The sequence below is a fragment of the Pezoporus flaviventris genome, unplaced genomic scaffold (assembly GCF_033815535.1).
Source record: "Pezoporus flaviventris isolate CSIRO_AGI_PZ_B2104156 unplaced genomic scaffold, CSIRO_AGI_Pfla_v1 ptg000002l, whole genome shotgun sequence".
In the NCBI taxonomy this organism is placed as follows: Eukaryota; Metazoa; Chordata; class Aves; order Psittaciformes; family Psittacidae; genus Pezoporus; species Pezoporus flaviventris.
In genome coordinates, this window is record NW_026892550.1 from 38,135,623 (window position 1) to 38,158,854 (window position 23,232).

Consider the following 23,232-nt stretch of genomic DNA (forward strand, 5'->3'; position numbering starts at 1 on the left):
GACCTTCAAACTGTTTTCAGCAAACATCCATATTAACTTGTAGGTAGTGTTTTTGAGGAACCAGTGCTTGCCATACAGACATATCTTTGAGGTCTACACATAGTTATTATTTTCCTAAGATTTATATGACTATTAAAACCTTTCCTAAGATTTTTGTAGATTTACTATATATGGATAATATAACTTTTTATTTTTTTAATGCATCATTAATCTGAATGCAAATCTTAATGCTAATTTTTTTTAATATTTGAAAAGTCAGTGGTTCAGTGACTCAATAGTCATATATGCATATGATAGTCAGTATCTTAATAGTGTCTTAATTCACTCCGCTTTAATTAGGTGTATTTTTAAAGGCATTCTTACATTGATATGGCTAAGTATGTAAAAATTGCTCATGTAGAAAGATCTGTGTAATTCCTTGAGTATTGGTGAGAGTAGTTATATGGAAATATATCTCCAAGCATTCCAGGAGGTTAGCTCTTACTATGAAAATATATAATAATATTTACTCCTGGGCTGCAAAGTTTAAGTTACTTTAAAAGGTGGAAAAATATTAGGATTCGCATTGCAATCCACCAGTGCCATTCCTTAAAGCAACATTTGACATTTGTGCAAACAGTGCTTGTTCCTGTTGAACTCGTTTGCATATATACATCTAAGATGGAAAAAAGTTTTTAAATATTTTGACTGTATGATATATATGCGCACATAACTGTTTATATTTTTCTATAAACACCAAAGTGTGAATTCTTAATAAACAATCATGTGCACCAGGTATTATTGTTTGAATAAATCAGAATGTTCTATTAATCATACTTAGTGCTAAAACGCAGTTTTTGCATTTTAAGTGGTTTTAGAAACAAGCAATTAGGATGTTTTGTATTTTGGACTATTCCAAGTTGAACACCTTTAATGTGTGTTTTATCTACGTTTTCTCAGCTTAAAAGGAAACAACAATACTTGCTAACATGTTTTCTTCATGTAACATTGTTACACCATGCAAAAATGTATGGAACGCTTAGGTATATTTTATTTTTAGACTACAGATGGTATTAGAGCTTGGAGGATGCAGCTATTGAATAAAGTTGCATACACAAAGACACTGGTGTAATATTTTAAAGTGGAAAGGATGTTTTCCTTTGCTCAATAGAAATACCTTGGAGGAACAGTGGAGTATTTTCATGTAATGGAAAAAATATGCAATGACATTTCCATGGAGGATGAACACCCTGAAGGTATAGTTGGTTTGTGGATATATTAATAACATTTCTTGTAAACCATTCCACTGAATTATTTTTGGCTTTTATAGTATCTGGTTATATTATACGTCTGTTTACAGCAGAGGTATTGTAGATACCATTTTACAACAGAAATAGATTCTGAAACAATTTCAGATACTTTTGAGTCCTTTGCCTTTTAGCTCTTTATGTTTCATCTACTTAATTCTGTAATAATTTGGGTAACTAAGGATATGCAAATACCTGCAAACAGTTCTCTGTAATTTGTGAGTACATTTCTGTACTATGAACTGAAACGATTTAGAGTCATATTCAATAAAATCATTTGAATCAGTCATTTGCAAGCCTTGGGAGGTCTTAAGGGAGTTTAATAAAGATCTATTACTTGAAGACTAATGTCCTGGGTTCAGCAGTAGCAGTCACGTTTTTCCTTTGTGTTAACTGGTGCAGTGCTGTGTTTTGACTTCTAGCTTGAGAACAGTGTTGGTGAAGCCGATGTTTTCAGTTGTTGCTAAGTGATGTTTACCCTGACCAAGGACTCCGTGAGGCTCATGCTCTGCCAGGGAGGAGGGGAAGCTGTGAGGAAGCAGAGACGGGGCGCCTGACCCGGGCTAGCCGGGGAGGTATTCCATACCACAGCACGTCATGGCCGGGGTGGGGGGGTGACTGGGAGTTACCTGGAAGGACACGGGCTTCCGGGTGGGACTTGTTTTCTTGGCCGGTGGTATCGTATTCTCTTCCCTTGTTATTTTCCCTTATCATTGTTTTAGCTGAGAGCCCCGGTGCGGAGGGGGAAGGGGGGGGGGGGGGGGGGGGGAGATGGACACGGACCTCGATTGTTGTCAGCTCGGCACCACTCACTGGGAGTGAGTGAACAAGTTACCTGACTGGGTTTAAACCACGACAGTTCTTTTTGGCGCCCAACATGGGGCACGAGGGGTTGAGATAAGAACAGATCTGACTGGATTGATAGTCACTCGTCACAATGCTGATTTATTGGCTCTCAAGGTTTTTCCTCTTGATCTCACAGTTTCAGTATATCATATCTTACGTCCATCCGGTATTTGCTGTATTAATGTTTTTCAAGTGTGGGGCTTTTAAACTACGACAACTGTGAAAACAGTCATGCAGATTTAACTTTGCTACATTTGATGTGTGCAGTCATGATCTAGTTTTTATAGCAAAGCTGTGGATGTTTTTTAAACTAGAAATATATATCCACAACTTTCAAGTTAAAATTCAGTACTTTGCAATTAAGATGTAATCTATATCACTTTAAATACAGTTTAGTCTTAATAGTAAATAATCATGAAATATTAACAGCTTTTCAGTTCTGTTCTTTTTGAAATTCATAGTGTCCTCCAACAAAGATACCGTATCTTCATCTGAGACAACATTTTAATCTGATGAATAGTTTCCAGTTTCAGGTATTTGGGTATGTTTAAGAATCCTGTTCACCCAGAAAATACACCAACTCCTGTGTTGAGCTGATTCCCACTGCTCTTTATTACTTTCAGCCAGCCCTTGCCTGAAAAGATCTTTTGTAAATGTCTGAGGAAACCTTTAATGGGTGGATTTTTTTGTTCATTATCTGGTGCCGTGCTTTAGTGGCTATTATTTCTAATAAATTTCACTACTGCAATGTACTTTGGAACTGCCTTGTCCTGTATGGTTCACAGTCTTTGATTCTAACTCAGATTCCCTGCTTTTTAAAATCTACTTTTTAAATTATGTCCTCAAATTGTTTCAGAATTTATTTATGTGGAATCATTGAATGGATTCTAAATTCTTAGAGCTATTTTAAGAATGACTATATAAAGATTTTTAGTGAGGCTAAACCCAGCCCATAATACGAGATTTTGCTTGTCTTCAGTAACAATTCAACCCCTCATTCCTTCTCCCCTGCCACCCTTGCTTTATGTTTTCCTTTTAGGTCTGTACAGTCACCAAATCTTGAATTGTCATAAGATAAATTAAAAGTTTTTTTTTTTTTATTTTTGTTTTTAGCCTGGCTAAGTCATGGATTTTGGTAAACATTCAGACCTACAACTAGTTATGTCAGAAAAGCAGAACTATGGCATGGGGCTACAATGACTGACTGGCTGGAGGTGGAGCGTCAGAGCTTTTAAGCTGGCAGCATGCTGAGCAAAGGGTGTGTGGAACTGTTTCTTTGCATTTCACAAACGTACTGAAGTTTAGTCCTGCAAATATCTTCATTTTAAAGTCCTCCTACTTCTGTGTTCTGTGCTGGGATGTCCTCGTTTACTGTCTTGAGTTCCTGAGGACTGTGTGCTTGAATATGTTTTGGTGTGTACTAGGACTGCTGCTTCTTTACAGGTTTACTTAGTTGCCTAATGAACTTTCCTGTGTTTGCCACAGGAATTTAGTAAGAAAGCTTGTAAAATAGCTAACAGAGATAGTTATTAAGGATATGAAATCTGAAATCACACATTACTATTTAGTTGTGAGGGAAAAAGAAATACCTTAATAAATCCCGTGAACATAACCAACCAAATAAAGAATGTAAAGAAGAAAAAAAGACTGCACAGTTTTTCTTCCTTGTATAGATGAATGACAGTTCTTAAAGCACATTTTAAATGTTGAAATCTGACTCTTGGGAACAATTTTCATTTTTTTAACCTCAGCATATTTAAAAAATGTTTTCTTAGTTAATTTCATAACTGAGATGTTCCTTGTCTGTTTCTGTAATCCTTTTTATCGCTGGTTGACTTACACATAACTCTTTAGTAATTTTTAATTTACAGTGTGTAAAGAACATACATCCTAGGACATATAAGTCGAAGTGTGGGACTGACATATAAAATTCCTGTTAGTAGCTTCTGCATTGTTCTTGCATTTAGATGAACAGGATTGTGAGAGGATGGTAAGATTTCAGGGTTGTGCCTGAAGTTCTGATATAATTAGCACTCAGTATTTAAGAAATCTTGATAGAAAAGTTTTAGATTCCTATTTCACTCACTCACACAGCCATACTCACATCCTTGCCTGAAACCTGACTAAATAATTAGGATTAAGTATAAACTTCATTCAGTTAAAAACTCTGCTAGTGAAGCTACAGCTTGTGGTAGTGTAATATTTGTTAATTTTGAAAGATTTCAAATGAGAGTTTAATATTAAAGATATCAAAACATTTGATAAGCATCAGTATATGAAGATTCCACGTTATCTGACAATATCAGCTGAGTGTTTATGTGATCTGCCTTGCTCTCCTCCCATCTGTTTCTGGAAACTGTGGTTCTGGGATTCTGCTCATTTCTCTAGATCAGTGCTTTTCTCAATGAGAAATTCTGCTTTAGGAGGTCAGAATCGCCGTCTTTCAAAATGGAGAAGTAAAGGCACTTTAGGTATATTCAGGAGTAGTGTGTTTATCAAAGCAGGCAATATGAGTCCTTCTAGGTGTCTGTCTGCCTAAGGCTGTAACCAAGGCATTTGACCAAATTATTGGTATTTTAGTTAAAGCCTATAGATGACTTACATTTATGTTTCCCGTGATCAAATGTGAAAACTTGGTAGGCAAAGTCATCAGACCTGCCTTTTAAACTAGAGGAATTAAACCACTCATGGGATGCTTAAAAAACATAGCTTAAGTTTTGGTAAGTGTAGTAAAGCAAAATGTCTAACTTTTTTTTTATCTTGCCCATCAGAAATGAATCACAAACTTTGGAGACAGAAAATAGAATCTAAGTCTGAAAATTTTGTCCTTAAGCTTTTTCCCCTTTATTTTTATTGGGAACGGAATATTAGGAACATGGCAGAATGCGCTCAGCAGATTGTAAAATAATAGTTACTGTGGATTCTGCCACAGAGCTCGTGTTAAGAGGATTCCTATGCTGTGTCTTGCTAATCTTGATTTTCTATTGTATTCCAAATAAAAATAATAAAAAATATGTTCTGGCTAATGTCAGTTTCTTGGAGTGCTAGCTGTAAATTAACATAAAAAAGAGATAATAGAAAGCTTTGCTGAGTTACTTATCCAAATTTGAATTATAAATAAATAGATCCATTAGTAGTAATCAAATTGTTTTTTTAAATATTAATTGCTTTTTTAGCATGTTAAAATAAGTCTATATCCATCTATAAATTCACCAGATGATCTTAACGCTGTTCCATGTATTTTCAGCAGAACAAATGGCTTTTCATTTACAAGTTCTTAGAGAAATAATAGATGATAGCATTTTATACTTTCGTAATACTTGTCATGACAATGCTATTTTTTATGCTTGTTAAAATTTAATTAACACAGCATTCGATAATATTTTAGGCAAATATATGAACAAATGTAAAGCAGGCATATAGGCAAATAACCTGTAGCAAGCACACTTTCCTGAATATCAGGAGCTAAATAAAGCTGACTATTACCAAGTTAATGAAGCTAAGATCATATTTGCATCTTTAGAAGCTGGTTGTATCTGACTTTCTAACGAAGTCAGCTGATACATTATAGCTGCTAATAAAGAACTGATTTCTGGCAAGCCTTAAATACATGTTACTTATGTCTAGGGTCTCCCCACTATAGTGGAAACTATCACCTATTTTTAATGAATTATGCTGTACAATCTACATTTTCACTTCATTTATGGAAAAAAAAGGCCTCTAGCCTTCATAATTATGATATATTTTAGTAGATGTGAATCAGATGAAAACTCAGATTGATATCTGTTTTATACTGAGATAAGTAGCTCTGAGGGATACATAAATGGCTGCATGTTTGGATTATGACACGTGATATTTTTGGTGTGAACGTTGTGCTGTTTCATAGTGGCATATTTTAACAGAAATGGAAAGGAATATGGTTGTTGTCATTGCAAGTCTGAGTGAGCTCAGGTAAAGCAGACGTGTTTTGTCAGGGGTTTCTAAAGGATGCAGTGAAGAATTAAAGGCTCAATGCCATGTATTTCCAGAGTTAACTGAGTTACATGCTCAGATGAAATCAATAGTGCTTTCCCAAGAATAAATTTATGCATTTTCATAGTAGTTTAAGATATTTATGGCACCATGTAGAGACTGGATATATATAGCGAGATATGTCGCTGTATTGTAAGAGAAGTCCAGTTCTTCTCCAGCATGAAAAACTTCGGAGTATGGTTTTAGAAGATGCTTTTCTTGTGGTTTTGTCTTCATTTTCAATGAAAATTTTCCATTTGTCTGTTCCAAGTATGAAGTAAAACAGGCTTTAAAAAAAGGCAAGCCATTTCCATGCTTTCATAAATATCTACTTTTTTTAGTCCTTTCAAAGTTGGGAAAATCACTAATACAATTCATAAGTTCACCAATTTTAAAAAGCAAATTAAAAAATGTGATATTGTGCAAAATAGATTAATACAATTTGGATCCTGTGTACTTCACAGCGTAGGGTTGACTACAGCATGTGATACTGAAAGAATGAAGAGAAAGACCTGCACTGCTTTTCAAAGTTCCTAGCAACATTTCTGCCTGTATTTTATCTTTTTGCTAAGCTATAGTGTCAGTCTGGGCAGAATTGACCCCTCAGGTAGCTGATATTTTCACATTCCAAAATTATGTATCTGTTTGGTCTCTTCCTTGCTCTTACAAGATATGGCAACTTATCAAAAAATGTGTCCAGACCCATACATTCTCCTGTGACTTCTGCATCACTAAAACTGGGAATGAAGACATTTTTACAAAAATGTATTGGAAAAATGGAGGCCATATATCACATTTAAGGTGACATATAAAGACTTCTGTAGCTGACAGAGAAGAAGTCCAGCAGGTCACTGAGTGATAATGTGAGTTAATGGCAAGACCATGAGCATTGAACCACCTCAACTTCTCTGTTTCATAGCAAGTGAAACGAACACTCTGTGTGTGCACAGAATGTTATCAGTTAGCCACATTTATAAGTAATTTTTTGTAAGATATTAAATTTTCTTTGAAGAGCATTCTTAGGGGAGTAAAATGGACAGAAATGTTGATATCGGACAGCTGAGTCTGATATCAACAATAGGGCCAGGAAGTGTTTTCCTTGCAGGTACTCCTGCCTTGCACAACTGATTTCTAGCAATAGAGCTTTACCACTACCTTTCATTTAAAAGGCGCAGTTTGTGAATGGGTGCTATACCAAAATGTATTTTTTAACACAGAATTCCAAACAATCTGGTTTAGAATCATCTTTGGTGAGAAAGCCTGTTAAATACATAAGGAACCTAATGGAGCATCAGCATTCAATGCAATTCTTGATTTCTTTTTCTTCCTATCTTTCTGATAGTGCTATCAAAATCCAGCGCTTCTTTGTGTCATCATGCATTCAAAGCCAGTTTCTAATTTGATTTCCTAGTCAAATCTCGTGGAGTTCCACTGAAATATATATTTTTAAATTTTGTTTTAAATGGAATCTTAACTCTTTTCTAGGGATCGTCGTTCTGATTCCAGCAGTAAACTAGATGTTTTTCCTGGCAAAAAGGCGAAGAGTGACAGTACCATCTCACGGTTATAAAGTTGTGTAACACTGTCTAAAATATGTTATGGCTTGCTAGATTTTTTTTTAATTGTCTAAAAGCACCTTCAGAGTCCCAAGAACTTGGGATAAGAAATACCCATTTCAGTGGGAATGGGAAGTTACATGATCTGTTCCATTCACTCCTGAACTCGGCATCCTTATGTTATTTCAGATTTCTCCTCTCATGTATTTTTATTCCATTAACCTATTCAGTTTTGCAGAGCAGTTAAAGATATGCTTGTATCATATTCCAGTATTGCTATCTTAGTGTCTCCATTAGAGAACATTCTGGGAAGAGAGACTTGGACCAGTTCATTAAGTGACTTTAAGAAGAGAAAGTATTCGACATGGAATCGAAAATCTAAAGTATATTGGAGAAGGATACTGAATATACTGTTGTTAATTTTTACTCCAAATCTGTTATCCTAGTTCAGTCATATTTTGCTGGATTTGCTTCCTAGTTGTTTAGAGTTGTTATAATCAGACTTATTTTGGATGACTCATTGTGTTTTTATGACTGTTTTGTTGTAGAAATAAAAATACCTGGAAGAGGATTACATCTTTGTATATGTCTTATGCTGCAACTAACAAAATATTTCTTTTCTGTCTGCATTGAATTATTATTATATTAATGATTCAATAACTCTACTGCTTTGTTGGTATGATGTTATGTTTTGCCCAGCTGAATATACTGTTGAGAAGGAAATAATACTGTCAGAGTCACTGCTTAGACTATATTTAATTGTACTTCACGCCACAAAGTCATGTGTCAAAACTGCAACTAATGATCCTGTTTTTTGTTTCCTGGGTACGTGGTTAGTCAGCCTTATGTTAATACCATCTGTCAGTTCAAGTAGAGGTGTGGTTAAAGGTTTACTTTTGATCATGAGGAACAGAGGAAACATGACTTTACTTTCAGAAAATATGTACACAAATACATATTTTATAAGCAAATGTAGAAAACAGCATTTCTGAAATACCAGTCTAGACTGGACAGTAATATGCTAAAGTGAAGATGAACACAGAAAAATACATTCTAGTTGTTCATAGCTTTCTTGCATGAGTTTGTGATTTAGCATTTTCAGTAGTGATTTTAAGCAAGGCTTTGGTGTTAAACTTACTAGTATGTTTTTGTGTTGGTTTTTTTTGCTTGTTTTTTGTTTTTTTTTTGGGGGGGGGGGTGAGGGGGGAGCGGCTAGTCTGTGTATGGAGTGGGTGGCGTTAAACTTAAGTAGAAGAATTGAGTTTGGAATCCCAAGAAGACATCATGGATACCAGAGAAGGGAGAAGTCGATTGTTTCTTTTGAAAGCATAAATTTACAGAAACTTTTCTGTATTGTCATGTAGACATGGTTACTCAGGAAGTATGCTATACAAATTTAATGGTAAGTAATGAACAGGATTATTACAGCCAGAAATCAGTATTTGTGGTTTGAAGTGTAGCTCAAAGATGACTGTGGATTAGACTTAAGGACCAGCTACAAAAAAAAAACAACCAAAAAGCAGAAATAAGAGACTTAGAATATTGCAGGTAGAATTAGTATTTAAGGATGGACTCATACAGACCATGCACCTACATATTTTAGTTTACTTTTCTTTTACTTAAATCTTGTCTCAGTTATAATTGCTCAATAAACTCAGTCAATGTCATTGTTCGGCACTTAATGTTGAATCAGAAGAGCCTAATTGTGTATTAGTAAGAAAGGGAAACTTCTTTCAAGGTAGAAATACTGGTATTTGGGGATTACAGTGAGAAAGTGGAAATTGTTTAAGAAGGTGTGGTGGCTACTTTCTTAGCAAAAAAATGAAGAATTTGGCCGATGGATGCTTTTCCTCTTTTCTGGGTTGGGTTAAATTGCTTATGGACCAGCCCATTGCCATTTATGAGTTTCTGAAGTATTACTGTGCAGTGTACTCAGTAGATGTTACTCTTTCATAGTAAGAACAACAAGAAATGGATGGAGTGGAAGTACATTTTATATATATTTCTGTTTATAGTTATAGCTACAGTTACATTTATTTAATCTTATTCGTATCCTAGCTTACAGCTTTTAAAAATGTGGCAGCCAACATTTGAATGAACAAATGTTCCAAACTCCTGATCAAATGTCATTTGCCTTTCTGACTTGTTTTGCATTACTTTATGGCTTATGGTTTTATTGCGGTTCCAGAAATGCAGTGGCCTTTGAACTATAAAAATCACAAACTTAATTTTGTTTAGAAAGGACATGACTGAAATGGAGAACTGTAAGCAACAGAATCCAGTTCAAGATTGTTTTCTTTGGAAATTTGGTACTCTGAATGACATAATGGCAGGGGGTTCCTGCCTTGGCAGGGGGCTTGGACTAAATAATCTTCAGAGATCCCTTTGAACCCTATCAATTCTATGAGTCTGTGATAATGGTTATGCAAACTTCCCATAAGTCCTAAGCAAATTCTAATATTAAAAAGTCTTTTCAGCTACAGTAAAAACCAGCAGCCTTTGACTGCCTTTGTTACAAATGCTGATCAGGAGGGAGTGGATAGGGTAAGGAATTTTGCACTGCTTCATTTTGCACTGTCTCTGAGTGGTGACAATCACAGCCTTTCAGTCTGGCCTGTTGTACAAGCAGCAGGCCAAGACCCTTCCACATATGTGGTGGGTTTTATGTGTGGTGGGTTTCTTTTCTTAATTGCATGTTTCTAGATAAATGTTAACAATTTTCTAAAATTATTTTTAGCTTTAGATCCGGCTAAAGATCCATGTTTAAAGATGAAATGTAGTCGCCATAAGGTCTGTGTTGCACAGGATCAACAAACTGCTGTTTGCATTAGTCACCGAAGGCTTACGCACAGGTAAATACTTTAAAAGTTAATCCTATAGACTTTTTATAGCATTCATGACTTGACTATAAACCATAAACACACTATAATTAGTTTGGTTATTAAACAACATATGAACAGAGTAAGAGTGGATTTTAGAAGTAATTATGTATGCATGATTTGATTAGAATGTTCAATATTTGATTTTTTTTTGATAGGCTGGTAAACTAGAGGGTGTACATATTTAAACCTCATAAGTTGCTGATACAAATGCATTTACGGGAATGCCTACTGTGTCATTGCCAAATGAATATAATGATTATGATAATGTTCTGCTGCTGTACAGTACTTTGACTTCATCACTTATATTAAGCTAGAGAACTAAAAACTGCCTGTTAAAGTGTAGGTAACAGCCTGTTGCAGTATAAGTTGTTTTTTTGCATGTTGGGGTTTTGTAGGTTTTTGGTTTTTCTTTCTTGTTTCTTTCTCTTCTATGAATTTGAGCAGATTGTCCATTCTTTGCATTCTGGACTGGTTCAATATGTGGAACAAATACATGATAAAGTTATTCCAGAATCCAAATGCAGATTTTTTTTTTTTTTTTTTTTTTAATAACAGTTCCAGATGCTCTGTTTATGTAGGTCTTAGAGTAGCAAAATATCAATGTATTTCTGTGGCTTATCTGAGGCAGAAAGTTTTGTATGTAGGGACCTGAATCGTATGCTTAGTTGAGTCATGAGATTGTTGTTTGTTGAGGAGATGGAGTCAAGTTGCAGTTTTAACGTGAGGTTGTTCATTTTTTTGCACTTCAGAAAGGCTAAACTTCAATGACTTGATTGAATAAGTGCTTAACTCAGTAGGGGCTGAAAAGAACTAAGTAAAATAAAAGACTTTCTTGTCTGATGTAAGAGGATCATTTCAAGCTTTTTAGACAGCCAGTAGTTTTATGAATAATATAAGGAACGTTCTTCTGAGTGTGTAGTTGTGTTAAATACACTCATCTGTAGCTTTTCAAACAGTCAAGATAGTACAAAGTGAAAGGAAAGGTTTAAACTGTTATTGATCTGCAGTTGCAATTAATTAGCAAAAAAGCTCTACATTATTTGAAGAGCTAAACTGTTTATGTCAAACAGTCTCCATGTAGACCTAGACAATTTGGTTTGATAGAGTATTGCATAAGGTGCAAGAATTATTAGCAGATATAGTGAGGTAGTCTAGTATCAACCGTATGTGAACTATCAGGGGAATACGTCAGCTGTGAACAGACTACACAATTTCTGAGAGGTATCACATACATCCATTGAGAACAGTGAAAAAATGACATCTCCAAGTTAAGTATACATGTTAAGGACTGAAAACTTTTTTAGACTAGGTGAAGCTGCATACAGTGGTTTAACTAATAAATGTATTGACATTTGTCGTCATATCTGTATTGTTCCTCCCTGGCACAGTTTTAGAAAGGTAATATTTAAAGAGGCAAAGCTTGTCTGGGTATAATGCAATCTCATAATGGGAAACTTTGGCATCACAGCAACTTTGTGATTGTAATAAGTACTGCAAGTCTGGTCTTGTAAGCCAGGTGAAGCAATAACTGTCCTGAGCCAGGACAGATGTTTTCCAACCTTACATCTCCCTGTTCCCCTATATGATCAGGTTCAAAGATCAATCAGTTGCTTTGTGCTTTCTTTCTAAAGACGTTCTCTTCATGTAGTCTCTGCCCTTTCTGTAGTATGGTCGGGTAAGAGTATGATTTGCATATTCACAAGCAGGTGTGTCTGCTGGTGCCTTTACCGCTATTATTTTTTTTAGTCCAAGATTTTGTTCCTTTACTCATACCTACAATTTGCATATTGATTTTCACCAGAGCCATCTGTTTTTCCAAGTTCCCAAAGGACAAGTCCACTCATTTATGTCTTGGTAAAAATTAAATGAGAAAGGCTATGTTATCAACTGTCAGGTTTTCTACCTGTATCCATTTCTAACACATCAGTCATGTGTATTCAATCTGCTGGGAATAAATCTCTAGAAAACTTAATCCCAGTAATTTTCCCTTTCTGTTTCATCTGTGTCTGTGTGCATGTGGTATTCTTTAATGCCTGGATAATTTTTATTCTTTTTATTAAAGAAAGGCAGTTGGGGATATCTTCTGGAAAAAATAAAGTGAGACCTTTTCACGTGTTACTGGGAACTCTTCAAACTGTTAATAAAGAACTTGCCCATAGAATTCCCTTTGGGCATATTTGCTGTATAGATCCATCCATGGATGTTGCAGAGATTATTCCCCAAGACTCTTGCAGAGGAAAAGTAATTTTAATCACGTGAAGTGATACGGTGGCAAAATTATCCTGAAGAGACAGGAAAGAGGAGGTGCTGTATTCCTCCAAGATAAGTAAAAGGTTATGGGCACCTTTGGGCTATGCTATGGAAAAAAACCATGAAATACAGTTATAGAATCATAGAATAGTTAGGATTGGAAAGGACCTTAAGATCATCCAGTTCCAACCTCCCTGCCATGGGCAGGGACAGCTGACACTAAACCATGTCACCCAAGGCTCTGTCCAACCCGGCCTTGAACACTGCCAGGGATGGAGCATTCACAACTTCCTTGGTCAGCCCATTCCAGTGCCTCCCCACCCTCACAGTAAAGAACTTCTTCCTTAGCTGAACAGATTATTCTGTAGTATCATCAATTTGAAATTCTCAGATTTACAGTTAAATCCTCTGTTATTAGAAGCAGCATTTGCAAGCAGCCCTATTACTTTGTTCATAAATTTCTGTATATAAAACCTGTCACTCTTTAAAGTAATAACATAGAGAGTTACTTATCAATGAAGGCTGATAATTGTATCAAATGGAGAATCACTTTAGTGGTATGTGTTTTGTGTTTTTTTGTTTATAGTTGTTTTTTTTTTTTTTTTAGAAAAAACATTTAGAGAAAAAACTCTTAGGTGTGGACATTCCATTATTCTGTCCATGCTGTCCAGGGTGTTCTTAGACTTTTTTGTGTCTGTACGTGCAATTTCCAAACTGTTGTAGCCTTGTATGGATTCCTGAGGGTACCTCAGTACCACAGAATGAAGCATGCAATCGGTGGCTGTCCCAGCTATCTCTAAAGCTGTTAGTGATGTGATATGACATGTTCTCAATAGGATTAGTTAAGATTAGGATTAATAGACAGAACACTATTGATGACGTGATTCTGCATGTACTTTCCTAGGTATTAAAACTTGTGTTAGTTCGCAGGGATCTTAGCTCTGTGCTCTTGCTGCAGCATGTTTGTGTGGTTTCAGTTTCCATGGCAGCAGAGATCATGGTTTCCCCTCAGTCCTGAGATACTGCACACAAGGCTCATTTCCTTTTCTGGGAGACTGCCAGGATGGCCAGTCCTCTTCTAGCGTGCTTCTGCAGTGCCACAGCATCCTGATGCAAGAGCTTCCTGGAAAGACTGAACAGTAGATATAAATGTTGTAGATTATTGGTCATGAGATTAGTTTGGAGTACTAGAGCTTTAGAAAATGTGGGGGCATGGTTAGAAGTGCCAGATTTTTTTTTAGGTAGCAGGTAGTTGCATTTGATTCTCTGCTAGCTATAACTGTGTTGGAAGCTGTGTTCTGTGTGCTATGCTCTTATCTGTGTCTTAGGAAAGAAAGAAGAAATACATGCAGTAGATGCATTAATATTACTTATCAAAGTACTTCCATGCGGATTGCTGTGGAGAGTAGCTGTCTGCAGTAGAATGCATGATAAATAATTCAAAGTCTGGCATAAAATAGAATTCTTCATTGATTCTTTGAAACTCTGGAGGTTGATGCTAACTTTTGCTTGGTTGTTTACCATCCCTTTGTGCTTTCCAATTATTTTTATTGGTTAAGTGGTAGGCTTTATGGAGGAAAAAGAAACCTATAAAGTGTACACACAGTAATGAAATGCTTTTGGAGTATACTTCATTCAGATACAAATACAAATCGAAGAATATCAGAATACAAAATTGCCAATACTGTGATGCAGTGATGTGAATGGTATGGTGACAAGCAGGATGTTCACCATGCTAATAGAAATTTGTCTACTCGTTTTAGTTTTCGATCACTCCGCTTTCAGGAGATTCAAATACTTGAATCTCTTGTACTGAGAATCTGTGGGAACTATGAGTTCACCCCTCTGAGCTTGGGGAAGAGGAAAAAAAGTTAAGTGAATGCTCAGCTAGAAGAGAATTGGACAGGAGGTGAAAAGGGTGAGTCAAAGGAGAAGGGCTGTAGTTGGCAATGGATATTTCTGAATACTTGCAGTAGAATATGTGCGCTTTGCGTGTGCAGAGCAGCAGGCGGTAAAGATAAACCCTTAAATCTTCACCAACTTGTGGTTGCCACTTTGAACAAAGAAAGAATTTGAGGTGACACCATGACACATAGGAACTCATTAAAGCCATAGAAAGCTGGTAGCTAACTAGGCTTGTAAAAGTGGAGGAGTTACTCCAGCAGCAGTCTATTGTAGGTTTGCGTGATAAGTCCTGATAAATAGTCTGTTAGTATAATCTTAGATTTGGAACAGGCAATTATAATTTGAAGTGACACATCATGTAATTTGCTTGAAGAATAAAATTCTGTGAATTGTAGGCTGCTGTAGTAAACTAAGTAGTGTATAGGTGAAGTTCTAAGCAAGTAGGTTAGCTGCAGGTAAAGAGCAGGATTCTAGAAAACTTGAAAAAACAGAGCAGAGTTGCCACCCCGCAGAGTGGCAGAGAATTTTAATGTGAGCATAACAGTAAACATGGGATAATAGCTGTGCTTTCAGTCGGTTTGCTTCTACTGGAATTTTTATTTTTTTTTCGGTACTGCGTGTTTGTCAAGACAAACATGCATTGAAGGTGAAAGAAAGAGAGGCGGAGGGGGGAAAGCATCTGTTGGCTTCAAATGTTTCTCCTCACTTTTATCTCAGACCAGCTGCAGGAGAAAATTTACAAATGAGATAAATTCAGCTGAGATCCAGTTATTATGAAGTCCATTCCAAGACTCAACTGCTTACTGCAAGAAACTGTTGAAATGATGACTTGCTCGATAACATTTAGAAATGTGTTTCGTGTATAAGCTCTGAAAATGAGGAAATTGCAAGACAGATTTGGGGCAAAAAACATGCCCCAAGTAAATCTGAGTGTCTGATATATTATAACCTAGTGACTAACATTGTACTTATTGATCCTAGTGGAATCTAATAAAACAGTCTCTTTTTCCATGAGAAAAAAAAATGTACTGTGTAAAATTGATTGGATACATTAAATCAATCAATGCTTGGATGCATTAAGTTATTCAATGCGTTAAATGCGTGTGCAGTTTTCCTAGGTAAATGTAAATCTGTCTCTTTTATGAATCTCCCACCATACGTTATGTCCCCTGTACCCATTGTGAAGGTCTTGCTGTGCTTTTTATGTTTGTTTGTTGTTTTGTTGTTTTTTTTTTCTTATGTGAAATGTGCAAATCAACACAGCAGTTCTCCACTGTGGGAGAAATATATTGTGCTTTTCTCTCTGCTGTGTTATTTTCATAGCATGTTAAGATGGAATAGAGTGTTTGGAGACCAACAGCTATTATTTGTGTAAGGACCTCAAACTTCCTATTGAATTTCTCACACTCTCCAATCATTTATTCTTAGGTTTCAGATTACAATTACAATGGCTTCCTAATTCAGTTTTATTTAACATTCTAGTTATAGGAAATCTCTAGAGAATTATTTAGAAATAAGGGATCATTCCTTTTGTAACACAGCTTATGATTTATTTTCTCTTTTGTGGATTACAGTCCCTTCTTTGTCTTGTTTTTGCACTGCTCTTTTTTCTTTATGGTTGCAGTCTATACCTATGTCATTTTGACAACTTAGGGAAGGTGTTCACAAGAGGAACAGAATTGTCTTATCATAGAGGTATGCAGCTTTTTGGATCTTCTTTATGAGTAACTAATTTCCAATAAATATTAGCTAAGCAAAAGATTCTGATATTTTATTATAACATATATTAATTTTAATAATTATTTTTTTTTTTTAATTCTTAAAAATAACCCATTTTCTTAAAGTAAAGGTGAAGGTAGGGTAGGTGACTTAATGGTAAAAGCATTTCAGTTACAGATTGTCATTTTCCAGGTAAATGACAAGAATTCATTAGTAATGGATAGAGAGTCATAACAAACACTTAACTAAGACAAAGAAACAAAAAGTTGTAATTGCTCTTTTTTTATTAGAGCTTCAGAAGGCATGGTCCAGGGAAGTGTGCAGGCTGGACCCCTGTGAAATGTGAAGCTGGGTCGGATGTGAGCAATATAGAGGGCCTAATGATACAGAATTCACTGTATTAAGGTAGTGAAAGTGTGTTGCAGGTACTATCTAGCTGAAATGTGTCCTCTGCTGTTTCTTCAGAGTTCTAGGAAATGAAGTTAGGTTTAGTGAGAGTTGTTCCCTGTCCTTAAGCTTGTGTGGAGTAGGAAAAAAAAAAAAAATAAACTGATTGCGGGTGCAGACCTGAAGTTACAATGACTTCACTATTAGAGCATGTCAAAGAGTGTCAGTTTACTATACACTCACAGAATGGCAAAGTGTTTTATCACTTAATCAATCTAATTTACTAAGGTAGGTTAGTTGCATGGTTTGATTTTTGTGCTAGCATTTAATCTTCCTATAACTTCTTTAGGCTTTTGAGAGTTAAATGACATTTCCAAGTGCTGATTTGGTTCAAATCATTGGTCATCTAGTCCATTCTCTTGCCTTGGACTCTTTCCCTTTTACAGCGTTTTTAAAGAATGTGGAAAACTAGTCTAAATACTGGATTATGAGGAGTTTGTCCCTAGGTACGTTCACTGTAGTATTATAACATGAGGGAAATGTTCCATCTCAGCTTTGAAATGGTGAGTGTTGGGTCCTGAAGCATGAGACGGGTTAACCTTTTCCTGTTATAGATGATGTGACAGAAGTCTAGAGTAAATTTCAAGTGCTGCAAAACTGTGTCACTGATTCCATTGCGAAAGCAAACCTGAACTTCTGCATCCATGGTGTGGTACTGCATGGCTGAGACTGTGCTCCCAGGCATAAAAAGCATCCATGTCTGAGAGGCCTATTTGATAAGAAAAGTGCACACACATACATGCACATGTACATGCATACATTCACGTGTGCACAGGTATATGTATTTTTTTCTGTTCATATCATATGGACATGTGTATCCAAGATTTCCAGAACCTTATACTTTGAAATATGAGATATTTTACTATTGCTCTCACTTTACAATTAAAGAAAGAGGGTTTTCAATTTAGACTTGCTACCACTAAGTCTTTGATTTAGGGAAAAAAAAAGAAAAAGGAAACAAAAGCTGTTAATTGCAAATCTTCTTTGTTAAAAAAAAAGAATAAATGTAGTTGTATTAAGTGGTCCACGCAGTTTTGAAAGAGACACTGTTAGAACTGATATGGAAGATGCTGTATTTGATTAGAATCTGAAATAGCCTTGCACTCATTTGATCAGAAAAAAAAAGAAAAAAAGCAGAGGAGAAGGAGCAGTATAGCTTTGTAGCTTTTTAGGTGCTGCAACATTTTATTACGAGGTCAAATAAAGACTTAAAAAAAATGGAGCAAAACAAAGGATTTGCTCTGGGCAGATTGTGTGGAAGTTGCAAACACCACTATTTAGGATGTCATCATTTCACACTATAATGCTGCTTAAGAAGGCCAGCTGGTGCAGTTAAGTCCCTTATTGGAAATTTTACTCTGATTCATTACTGTGATTTGTAGTTGTACACAGAAACACTTAATCATTCTTATGCTCCAAGCTCTATTGAATCTACTGAAGGCTTTCTGGTTCTCTGCATAATTTGTGCTGCCAGTATGCCAGCTTGGCAGTGTTTCAGGCTTGTTGCATTATCTATGTTTGTTTGCACAGGAAGTGATGCTGCACATAGGCTGAATTTACAGTAATTCTTTTGTAATAAGCTAATGAGCAGCACTACTTCATTCACAATACTAACATTATATAGCTTTGATTAGTCCAGTTATTCTGTAACTATGCCATTGTGACCGTACTTACACTCTGCAGAGTACTGAAAAGGAAATTTGCTTAGCTATAGCTTAATTGAACTTGTTGAGAAAATAATTTGGACTTTTATGTGCTTAAAAAAGAGGTGAAAATGTGAATATTTGTGAGATATCTGTATGCTCTATGAATTAATTTATTATAAGAAAAAAAGTGAAGCTTTTATTTTTTTTTACTGTTGTTTCGTTTCATTGGGAAGGAAAAAAGGTTTTACATATGTTGCAAAGGCCTCTTTTTCCTTGGTGTGTGTTTCTCCCATTCATTTTAGTGGGAATTATGGATATAGAGCTAGAGGAAAACAGAATCCTCTAATGGTGTTCATTCTCTCTCTGTAACTTCTGCTAACAGTGACAGAAGATACAGATTTAGATTGCAAGAATGTGTATTGCAGTACCAATGTTGTCCATATCAGCATTAATATTTCTTAAGGTTGTAATTTACCCATACAATATTTATACTTTTTGCAGACAAACTTCAAAACTCAAAAATTGCTGTCCTTACAAAAACAAAAATAATTAACCTCATCCCTCCCCAACCCAAACTGTGTCTGTAGAAATAGAATTTTTATTATTTTTTTTTTTTTCCCCTTGGTATGTAATATATGTTTTGTAGGAGATCAAAGCAAACTTGAAATAAGAAACCCAAGTAGAACTTCCGTATTCTGTTTATTAGCAGAACAGGTATTTTCGCTATACTTTTCCCATTCAAAGACCATGATACACCTAGTTTTAAGGAAAATAAGGACTCCTACTTTAGACTAACACAGGTGGACTTAAGTTAGTAAGTCCTAGACCTACTCATATTTTACCAGCTCCAGTAATCTTATTCAATTCTCAGTGGCCTGTAGGAGTGACAGGGTGCACTGGATACTCAGCTGGCATCATGAGTTTTTCAGCGATCATGAGTGTCCTACTTTCCACTTCTGCAATGAGATTATAAACTAGGATTGGGATCCTTTTGCAGGAAAATGGAGGTTGATTTGTTGTATTTCTTTCTGCTTTACTGCCAGTTGCTGAGGGTACCCTCGGTTCTGCTACCTCCTAAAAGGCAGTAAATTAGGGCACTTCTGTTAAAAAACATAAGAAAGAATTAGGAAATGTGTTGTGTGATCTAGGAAAGCACTGCTGTTAAGAGTGTAAAACTTTTGACTAAACCCTGGGGAATTTTAATGTGCTTCCCTTTAACAAAAATTTGTTTGTGAGCTTTTATGATTTTGTATCATTTTAAAATGGACTTTTTCCTCACAGTATTCATGAGAGTCTACTACTTAAAAAGATTGCCTTTTTGTCAACAAAAGCAAGAACAATGATGAAGATAGTGCTTATAAATAATTTCTCTGTCCTTAACTATGAAGTTGTGATTGTAGTCTATAATAATAAAATTCATTGTGGACTAATGTAAACATTGAAATAATAGAAAAGTATAAGAATAAAGTCTTTGACTATCAATTTATCAGAAAAAAATATGAAAAATGAATTCAGGAACCCCTCCTTACCCCTCCTTACAAATATCTATCTAAAGTAAAGCTTGCCATTTGTTTTTGTACTGCTTGAAAAATTAGCTGTCAGTATCAGGTTTCAGAGTGCTTTATTAGGCTACATTATCAATTGTAAAATAGCTGATGCAAACATTTGTAATTAATTACTGCTTAATTTGGAAAGTGTTAGTGGGTTGTGGGTTTGGGTTTTTGTGCATGTCTTTTAGTGCTAAAATGCCTTAATACTGGGTAATGGAGAAGAATTAAACTTCAGGATGTGTATATGCGAGGGGGTTCTTTTACAGGTTTTAAAATTTGGATCAGATTATAATTAGGTACTTTTATTACTGTCTAGCATAAATATAATGCATTTCATTTTATGTGTAGTTCTTGCTTCATAATTTGTGTTTATAGAATCAGAATACATCTGTTGTTTTGTTCACTTATCAGTGGTGAGAAAACTCTATGTGAAATGGAGTAGAACTAGTATTTAGGGAATAGAAATCCTTCTTCTCATTTCCATTTGTGTAAAACAACACATTTAAGGTTTCCAGTGATGGAAAATACATTAATTGTAGCAGATGGACATGTTTGTGATTGTAGAGTGAAGTATGTCCATATACTGGTACTTTACAATAAAATGTACTACTGCTTTTGGAAATCAAATAGTGTACTTATGACAGCAAAGGCATGTCAGCAGTCACTAAATGTTCGTCTTTGTTACTTGGCCAGTTATATAAGGGGGTACTGTGTCTGTTTGGTAGTGCTTTTATATTTCTCTTTCAAAATGCCAAAACCCTTTTCATGTGTCCAGATTGTCAGAATTAAGCTTGCTTTATAGAACGCTGTAGTCTGATACAAGAGAACAGTAATATTATACTTACAGGTATGTCTTGTTTCACAGACCACTGTATATTTTATATCAGAGTCTTACTGCCTAAAAAAAAAAATAAATAAAAAAAATGTTTTTTGCCATTTTATGTCTTTACCTAAATATTAAAATACTTATACAAATACTTTTCCTAAAACACTTAAGCAACTTCTGTAGTAGTAGTAGTAGTAGTAGTAATAATAATAATAATAATAAATTCTTATAATCACAATGCAGTTAAGTCTGGATTTAAAGCTTCCTGAATCTGTAGGAGCCACTGCCTTAGTTCAGGCAATATCAGTAGAGGTGTTTCGGAGATGCTTTGGGTTTATTGTACATGTGCACACAATCCACACAATGCGTCGCACTGTAGATTCTGTTTCTGGAAGTCTCAGACAAATGCTAAATTCTGTCTAGACAAAGCTTCTAGGTGAGGAAGAGAAGAGGTCATACTTGAGGAAATCTTCACTCACTGTAGCCATGACTCCAGCATGATCTGATTCAATTCCCTTCAGGGAGACTTCTTTCAAATACAAACCTTCAATATATATCTACTACTAAACTAGCTAATGGCATGTAAGGATCAAGCCATCCAAAGTTATCTTCTTAGAGAATATGCAGTAATCAACATTTAATTTTTTTCACTGAGAATTCATGTGATTTAATCCTTTATGCTGTGCATGGCAACATCATTTATCCATTGTGCTAATTCCTACTCTTTCTGCCTGAAGCATAGATTAGTTTAATGCAGAGACCAAAATATAAAAACTGCTGTATAATACAGCCATTTCAGTCTTTGAAATCTTGCCTCTGGGAAAGGTGTTTCACAGAGGAATATGCCTAGGTGGATTTTTTCTTGTCAGAGAACGTAAAAAGTTAAAGTAGGTAACATTATTGTGATTCAGGGATTGCTCCATTTCTTGATCAGCTCAAGATCCGTGCACATAAATATTTCTGAAAATACTGGCATACATGAGGTAGCAGATTGAAGAAACCTGTTTTATTTTGATGTGACCCTACTGCCACAGAGCTCTTGGTCAGCATTGTGGTTAAAATGAAAGTTTAGATGTGTGTGAAGAGATAAAAACGTCCTCTAAGCTAGCATACAGTTAAGACAGCTAATTTTTCTGACGTGGCAAAATTGTTCTTGGCAATAGAGGTGTAACTTTTGCCTGTAGTCACTGTCCTATCAAGCTTTTGCTACAGCTGCTGTCTAAAAGGAGGTGCTGTAATGGATCAGCAGACTGGACCAATTAGATACCACAATTCACTTCCTTGCTAAAGATATTCAGATACCAGAAGACAGTTATTTTATATTTGCTTGAACGTATAAAGACCACAATAAAAATAAATATTGCACTAAACTGTGAATTGCTGATGAGAAAAATAGCACTGGAAAATGTAGCATTGACTGCTCTCGGGATTTCTAAAAGCAAAAAAAAATCACGCTGTTAAGCAAACAGTTGCTTTCCCAAGCCAATTATTAAATGCTTTCTGTGCCTCATAGGGGGAGCAGAAAATACCTCTTTCCATTTATCTCTCAATAGATTACTTTTACCTTCACCCATGTGACCCACAGCCCTTTTGTCATTTATTGCATTGCAATCTTCGAACTTCAAAGCTGGATTTGTGGTTGATCTTTTAAAGCAAAGTATTTGGAAACATGTTCAGCTCTGAGGCTGGAGTGATGAACTCATAATTTTGCAGAATCATGACTTTGAAGATGAAATTAGGCAGCTAAATTAGGATAAAAGTTGTGTTTTCATATGCAGAATACCAGGGGTACGCAGCTGGGGCCTCAGCAAGACCCCCAGTTGTATGAAGATGGAGGCCTTAGCAAAAGCTGAAGCCTGAATTATCTTTCTTTTTTCTTTTTTTTTTTTTTTCCCTCCAGTTTTTCTGAACAAATTCAAATTATTAAATATTTAGGGGATTTTCCAAACTTCATGATGCAGAATGAAGGCAAAGTTTAAACCAAATGCTTAAAGCAGAAACACATTTCTCTTGGTATTACCATCATGTAAATACTTATTTTTACCTTTCATAGCGTGTTATTGTTTCCTTAGAATTTGTTCTCTTGATATTTTTCATGTAGTTTTCTTCACTGTTCTCTCTCTTCAACAATAATGCAGGGTTGCGTTTTTATGTATTACTTTGCTGTTTCACAGTACTTGAAGCTTTTACTTAGCATGGCTGAATATTCATGCAGTCATGTCTGCAAACCCAAAATAAGCCATGGTAAGAGATGCTTTAATGGGGGCTAGAATCTAGAATGGTGGAGAGATAGGTTATGTATTATCCT

General features: G+C 35.6%; 1 protein-coding gene across 3 annotated transcripts in view; it reads left to right on the forward strand.

Annotated features, from left to right (window-relative positions):
* Positions 1-23,232, forward strand: part of SPOCK3 (SPARC (osteonectin), cwcv and kazal like domains proteoglycan 3) — a 186,164-nt gene that overhangs the window by 77,515 nt on the left and 85,417 nt on the right. For all 3 annotated transcript variants that reach the window (XM_061475412.1, XM_061475392.1, XM_061475402.1), the window contains exon 4: positions 10,437-10,551. In XM_061475412.1, coding sequence (XP_061331396.1) covers positions 10,437-10,551 — 115 coding nt within the window. The remainder of the gene's footprint in view (positions 1-10,436; positions 10,552-23,232) is intronic.